The sequence below is a fragment of the Physella acuta genome, unplaced genomic scaffold, assembly GCF_028476545.2.
Source record: "Physella acuta isolate Inbredline_101_S28 unplaced genomic scaffold, ASM2847654v3 ptg000057l, whole genome shotgun sequence".
In the NCBI taxonomy this organism is placed as follows: Eukaryota; Metazoa; Mollusca; class Gastropoda; family Physidae; genus Physella; species Physella acuta.
The window spans coordinates 364,265-372,500 of record NW_026731577.1 but is presented as its reverse complement, the minus strand read 5'-3'; the positions used below and the strand labels follow the sequence as shown (position 1 = coordinate 372,500).

Genomic DNA, 8,236 nt, shown 5'->3' with positions numbered 1-8,236 from the left:
TAAGATTGGTCAGCAAAATTTTATTAAAATGTAATACAGCATTATACATACGTATGTTGATGTCCTAAATATATACAATGACAGTCTGATAATGCGCGTCCCTTTGTGAACTGTACCAGCGACATTATGAGAATGTATCTTAATGATATATATATATATATATATATATATATATATATATATATATATATATATATATATATATATATATATATATATATATATATTTGTTATCCTGAATATGCATAATAAATAAGTGTAAATCAACATACGTCAACGTTATGATTATGTTGTATGCCAGTATCCTGAATACGAACCATCGCTTTGTTTCAGAATATATAGAATATGTAGCGGATCCTAAATGATAACAAGCCATTTAAAATATAAGCATTTTAAAAAGTAGACTAAATGATGAAAATGTTTGATTACCGTGGGGTATTGGATCATTTATTTTACGCCTCGCTTAGACTGCAGGAAAACGCAAACTGTTTGAATAATTGATGCTGTTTTAGTATTTTAAAAATTTCCCAATAAATAAAAGTAATTTATTAGCGTAATTATGGTAACACATTACGCTAACATTGGCAGTGTTTGGAATATATTTGACCTGTTTCGGCTGTTGAAAATGCATATTCTCTACCAGAGGCGTATCCAGGTTTTCGGTGTAGGGGGAGCGGAAATAGCAAAAAAAGGCGCCGAATTTGTAATATTTTCTAATAAGTATATATATATATATATATATATATATATATATATATATATATATATATATATATATATATATATATATATATATATATATATATATATATATATATATATATATATATATATTAGCTGTATGATATTTCTTCGATATGATGTAAAATAAATTTAAATTAGCACTATGAAGAAATAAAAAAAAACACAATGTAGGCCGATGAAAAAAAAAGGTTTCATACTAAACAATATATATATATATATATATATATATATATATATATATATATATATATATATATATATATGTAATCACACTAGAACCAAAAACAATAAACGGCATAATCTGTTTGGTAGTCCTTGTAAAAAAAAATGCATAATAATTCCTGGGACATCTATTAAGACTAGCGAAAAGGGGAAATAATCAATACCTTAATATAAATATGTATATGTCTACATATTTTATCATAAATATCAAAACAAATCAATAACTACTTAAGAATCTAATAAAGTAGTTTAACACTATTCGTTTTTACAAAAATATTTTATCTACAATCAGAATTAAATATATTGTCATCATAAATGCTAAACTTTTACAGCATAATGAAAGTTTTTTAAATCAGAGTTGGTATAAAACCCAGCTTTTAAATATAGAAGTAAAAGATTCGGAATAATAGCCTGCATATAACTAAAATATCGGTCTTACATTTCAGATCATGCACTTTCTAAGTAGCCACTGACTTTTAGTGTACTTTAAAGATAATTTTTTACTTTCTCGTATATACGAAGTATAGAGAAAGTATTGTAATCGTGCAAAAAAAAAATCGAGATTTTTACAGTTCTCGACGTTTTACACCTCACTGATACGGAAAAACATAATTTTGCAATCTTGTCCGTATGTCTGTGTGTGTGTGTGTCTGTGTGTGTGTCTGTCCGTGTGTAAACACGATAACTTGAGTACCGTTACAGCTAGGTTGATGAAATTTCATATATAAGTATTATATCAAAATCGTAGATCCGTATCAACTTTTGAGCGATTTCCGACAACCGGAAGTGGTACTTTTCCTACTTTGAATTTTTCAAAAGCCTATAACTTGAGTACTATTTCAGATAGATAAATGAAATTTCACATGTAAGTAAAAGATCTAATTCTCTACCTTCTGTTAAATTTTGAGTAATTTCCGTTGACTGGAAGTAGTAATTTACGCTACTTCCGATTTCTCAAAAAACTAATGTAAATTTTTAAAGTACTAATAATATTGCGCACTATTATACGCGTTTTTATTCGGCGTTTGCTTGGTGCGCAATGTTTTTTTTATGAGATTCTATTCTATTTTTAAAAGTTTAAGTATTTAAAATGGATTAAAAATCATAGCTATATCCCCAGTTACCATCCCCTGTTGTTTTATATAAGAATATTCGAGAAAGTTTAGGGGAGATCACTACCGGTTTATTTACATAATGAGAAGGTATGGGTTAGATCACTGTATTGCTCACATACCTTTTACTGGTAATTGCAAGAACAATATTCACAGAGATTTACGTTTCAAATGTGCCGACCAAGATAATTTTTTAACAAATACCAATGTTTAAAACTTTGAGCTTAAAAAGTTTCCAAAAAGGCGCCACTTTGCTAAAAATGGCCAGAGGGGGAGCGGCCGCTCCCCCTGCTCCCCCCCTGCGTACGCTACTGTTCTCTACGCTGTTATTATGTTCAAGACTGATCTAGAGACCAATAGCCTTTGTATTGATGCTATACACATTTTTAACAAAAAATCATTAATGTGCTGGTTTAATACAGTTTGTTTTCCTTTTCTACTCATTTAAAAAAGCATTTATAAATTTAAAAACTTGCTTGCATTTACAAAAAATTTTAAAATAATGGCATCTTCTCAGCCCCTCTTCATCATTTTTTAAATGAAGATACATTACGCGAACCCAAGCATCTCCAAATTTCAAAATTAAGACTAGCTAAAATATGTGATATTTTACATCTGAAATAATTAAAGTATTTTGATTTTCAATTAGCGGTAAACGATACAACAATACTTGTGTGCAATTTTGAAAACAAGATTTACTAAAGTAATCATATAAACAAGTACTTTTAAAATTTAAAAAAAAAATCTTTTTAATTTGAATAGTGCTTAAGACAGCTTAAACTGTCTTAAAGTGAAAGTAGAGTACCCTTTCAGCCTCGGCGGTCCGTAGTGTTTCTTCCAGGCTTTTTTCTCCTGGGGGACGGGGGGGGGGGGGGAGGGGACGGGGGGGGACCTGAATTTTCCGGGGGGAGGGGGCGAACACTGTTAAAAGTATATATTCTCTATATAAATTTCATTTCGTTCGGGGGGGGGGTGGTGTCGGTAGACTTTCAGATGCCTGGAAGAAACTCTGGCGGTCCGTGGGAAACATGAAGTAGAGTTGACCTGTTTTGTGTGACCTCGTCCATGTGAAAGGATAGTGTGGGCAGCAGGGCAGCACTACGGCCAGATAGTGTGGGCAGCAGGGCAGCACTACGGCCAGATAGTGTGGGCAGCAGGGCAGCACTACGGCCAGATAGTGTGGGCAGCAGGGCAGCACTACGGCCAGATAGTGTGGGCAGCAGGGCAGCACTACGGCCAGATAGTGTGGGCAGCAGGGCAGCACTACGGCCAGATAGTGTGGGCAGCAGGGCAGCACTACGGCCAGATAGTGTGGGCAGCAGGGCAGCACTACGGCCAGATAGTGTGGGCAGCAGGGCAGCACTACGGCCAGATAGTGTGGGCAGCAGGGCAGCACTACGGCCAGATAGTGTGGGCAGCAGGGCAGCACTACGGCCAGATAGTGTGGGCAGCAGGGCAGCACTACGGCCAGATAGTGTGGGCAGCAGGGCAGCACTACGGCCAGATAGTGTGGGCAGCAGGGCAGCACTACGGCCAGATAGTGTGGGCAGCAGGGCAGCACTACGGCCAGCCGACTTTACTTTTCCCCGGTACCCATGAGAGCTGGGTCGGCTCGGGGACGTCCGGCATACTCGTGCCGAGGATCCGAACTCGAGACTTTCGGGTTAGCAGTCGTGCGCCTTATCATCCGACCACACAGTTCCGTTAGTGTTATGCTGCAAATGGAAAATTACAAATAAGCATCTTTACAGCTTTTTCTGTTCTTTTAAACCACTAACAACTAGAAATACATTAATGATACAAAGCCGTTTTGATTATTAAAAAAAATGCTTAATATCTTTTGCTGAACACTAAGCGATTTGATGAACATAATAAAAAAAAAAAATTATAACAAAAACTGTGTCATTTTTATAATTAAAAGTGTAGTTCGTTTTGTTTTTTTACACATATTTGTCACATTAATGACATTAATAATTTTTTCTACTCTAGACTGCCCACCTTTCACATGGTACATGGACTGTGCTAGATCGTGCGAGCATTGTGTCACCGACTGCAACAAGTTTAAAGGGACTTGTACAGCCTGCAAAGCGGGGTTTGATTCTCCGTTACATTCATGTAACCAAAGTAAGCGTCAGTTTGATTCTCCGTTACATTCATGTAACCAAAGTAAGCGTCAATTTAATTCTCTGTTACATTCATGTAACCAAAGTAAGCGTCAGTTTGATTCTCCGTTACATTCATGTAACCAAAGTAAGCGTCAGTTTGATTCTCCGTTACATTCATGTAACCAAAGTAAGCGTCAGTTTGATTCTCCGTTACATTCATGTAACCAAAGTAAGCGTCAGTTTGATTCTCTGTTACATTCATGTAACCAAAGTAAGCGTCAGTTTGATTCTCCGTTACATTCATGTAACCAAAGTAAGCGTCAGTTTGATTCTCCGTTACATTCATGTAACCAAAGTAAGCGTCAATTTAATTCTCTGTTACATTTATGTAACTAAAGTAAGCTTCCATAGAATTCTCTGTTACATTCATGTAACTAAAGTAAGCGTCCGTAGAATTCTCTGTTACAATCATGTAGCTAAAGCGCGAGTCTCCACAGAATTCTCTGTTACATTCATGTAACTAAAGCGAGTCTCCATAGAAATCTCTGTTACTTTCATGTAACTAAAGTAAGCGTAAATTTAATTCTCTGTTGCATTCATGTAACTAAAGTAGGAATAGGAAGAGATCCTAGATTGCCCTTGCATCTTTTGTCTTTATCTCGACCTGCCCATATAGTTCAAAGAAATGCCAGACAATAAACAAACCCGGCTTGCAGAAGCTGCCAATAGAAATCTCGAGCTCGTTGTCCTATCGCCCAATGGGATTCACGCCCGATTTTCCCTCGATGTTTACTCATGAAGCCTGTGTTAATCATCAGAGTGGTCCCTCTCCGAGATGAAATGCCGCACTAGGATGACGATCCCCACTTGCTACCAGTTATTGTGGCAGCCAAGTATCCGCCATCACCCGTTCACCTTCAGTACAAGGAATGTTTTATAGACAGTGGCTGGATTCGAACTTGAGCTTTTCACCATTGGCCTATAATGCTTAACGCTCAGAGCACTAAAATTGACAGCGCTAATCATATGTGAATTAATATATATATATATATATAATTGTTAAACGTGTATGTTTTTAGAAACATAAGTCAATTAATCAATTTTAGTCTCATCTACTTGGCGTTTTTAACAATGACTAAAATTATAAAAAGGTGACAAGAAAGATGCGTAACGGAAAACTGCGCAAAAAAAAAGGTGCGCAAGGGCATTTTTGTTTTCTTAAAACGAGTATTCATAAACATAAACAACGAGTGATTACATGTATGTTGTAGCATTATAAAACATATTTCCACGAAATATGACAAAATTTAACCGTATTAGTGTAATTAGTTTGTATTTGCGCATTTTTCTGTTTGCGCAGTTTTCCGTTGCGCAGTTATCCGATTGCGAATTTTTTTGGGAACCGATCAAAATTATAATCTTATAACCTTTAATCTTAAAAAGCCTTTAATAAATATCAAATACAATTACAATGTTAATTAGATAAAGATGTTGACTCTATAGGTTGCCCCAAATATAAATATGGATTAAAGTGTAGAGGAAATTGCATGGAGAAATGCGAAGGCTTGGATTGTACTGAAAGAGTAGATGGGACATGCCCAGACAAAAGTAAGTTTGTTAACCAGTTTACTTTGTATATGGCTTTTTGTTTGCATATGGAGACAAAACACTGCGCACAGGGAAGTAAAATCCCAAACGGGTGTACAGAGGCGTAGCGAGGGGGGGGGGCGGAAGGTGCGGACCGCACCGGGTGACACCATTTAGGGGGGTGACACCAAGGCAAAAAATAGCAAAATATATAGAGAAAAACTTGAGGGGGGGGGGGGTGCAAATCGAAAGTTTGAGGGGGATGCAAATCGAAAACTTCAGGGGTGGTGGGGTGCAAATCGAAAGTTTGAGGGGGGTGCAAATTGAAAATTTGAAAGTTTGTTCCCAGGAAGGGTCGCTACGCCTCTGGGGGGTGACACCATTAAGTGCCGCACCGGGTGACACCCGACCTCGCTACGCCACTGCGTTGTACCAGATGAACGGGTATCCCCAGCATCGTGACCCCACTCTGCCAGTTTATCCCATAGAAATGCTAACGGAATTCGCCGGAAAGAAACCAGTGTTGGTTTTTCTTCCGGATATCGGACTCAACTCCTGATTTTGATTCCGTAGTTTTCTTTCCGGGATAAGTTGTTATCTCGGGGAGACGAGCCTCATCTTCATAAGATTTCGAACTCAGGGCTGTTCGTGAAAGCGACCAGTCATTTTCTTTTACATACCAAGGCCATACTTGTTTGATGAATTGAACTAATTATTTATGCAATATCCAGGTTCGTTTTGAACTGATTGGAATCGTATGCGGTAGGTGTGACTAATGATCAAGTTAGAATAGATTTTCCCCCAGATTGAGTTTCATAACAAACTGTTGTTATTTAAATTAATGCCTCATTATTTTGTTGCAGGTAACAACTCATGGATGTACTGGTTGTTGCTGTTGCTATTGTTACCCTTCGCTTACTTATTGTATTATTTATTTAAGTAAGTTTACACACAAACACACAGACACACACACAGACACACACAAACACACACGCACACACACAGACACACACACACACACACTCACACACACAGGCGAACACACACGAACACGCACATACATACGTACGCACGCACGCACACACACACATACACATGCTCACACACATACATACACACAGACGCTCAATTACACAAAGGCACATAAAGAGATAATTTTAATAAATAAATAAATAAGTAAATAAATTAATAAATAAAATAAATAATATGTATTATATATATATATATATATATATATATATATATATATATATATATATATATATATATATATATATAGCCTATATATCTACACACACACACATATATATATATATATATATATATATATATATATATATATATATATATATGTATATATATAGCCTATATATATATTTCTACACACACACACACACACACATATATATATATATATATATATATATATATATATATATATATATATATATATATATATATATATATATATATATATATATATATATATATATATATAGCCTATATATATATTTCTACACACACACACACATATATATATATATATGTATATATATATATATATATATATATATATATATATATATATATATATATATATATATATATATATATATATATATATATATAGCCTATATATATATTTCTACACACACACACACACACATATATATATATATATATATATATATATATATATATATATATATATATATATATATATATATATATATATATATATATATATATATATATATATATATATATATATATAGACCCAAGCAAAGACTAGTGTTTGACGAAGAAGAATTTAAGGAGGACAAAAATAAATCGGAACCAGATTTCTAAGAAAGATGTCAGGAAATATTGATATTTTTATGATGTTTGGCCTGATCTCTGATACTATCTTAACATATCATGTTATTTTACTGTACATATTGTCTTATAATCAAGGGAACTATTTATTACTATCCTGTATTCGTCGTTTAAATTATCACTGTGTTTAAATACATTATTAGAGTTAAAAAATAATTGTATATAATGTTCGTATTTATTATAAATTGATCAATATTTATGTGAATGTTCATAATAAAGGGAAATAGAATTATACTATCGAGTTTTTGTCAGCTGCAACAAAATTTACGACCAGTTTTAGATATTAAATCGCAATAATCTAGTAGCAAGTTGAACAGTTACTTTTTTAAACATGTATGTACAATGTAAACTTACGCTAGGAAATGAAACAAAACCAAACAAAACCAAAAGCGTGAACACTAAAATAAGAACACATCAAGTGTTCTGAATAGGGCTTGTAAGAAGGTCACTAACTTCTTGTTCTCGTACTTGCCAGCTAGTATTTTTCAAACCAAATATGATTGGTATAATAAGGAAAAAGAATAGATATTGTTAAGTTATTTAAAATCGTGAATAATGATGATGTTAGACTACAAGATATAGGCTCGCTTA

The 8,236-nt window shown here is 34.3% G+C and overlaps 1 protein-coding gene across 1 annotated transcript in view; it reads left to right on the top strand.

Annotated features, from left to right (window-relative positions):
* The window catches only part of LOC131947613 (multiple epidermal growth factor-like domains protein 10), an 8,636-nt gene extending 837 nt beyond the window's left edge, over positions 1 to 7,799 (top strand). The window contains exons 3-6 of the mRNA XM_059308847.1: positions 4,068 to 4,202; positions 5,687 to 5,791; positions 6,634 to 6,709; positions 7,546 to 7,799. Of these exons, the coding sequence (XP_059164830.1) occupies positions 4,068 to 4,202; positions 5,687 to 5,791; positions 6,634 to 6,709; positions 7,546 to 7,618 (389 nt within the window). The 3' untranslated portion in view covers positions 7,619 to 7,799. The remainder of the gene's footprint in view (positions 1 to 4,067; positions 4,203 to 5,686; positions 5,792 to 6,633; positions 6,710 to 7,545) is intronic.
* Positions 7,800 to 8,236: the final 437 nt, after the last annotated feature.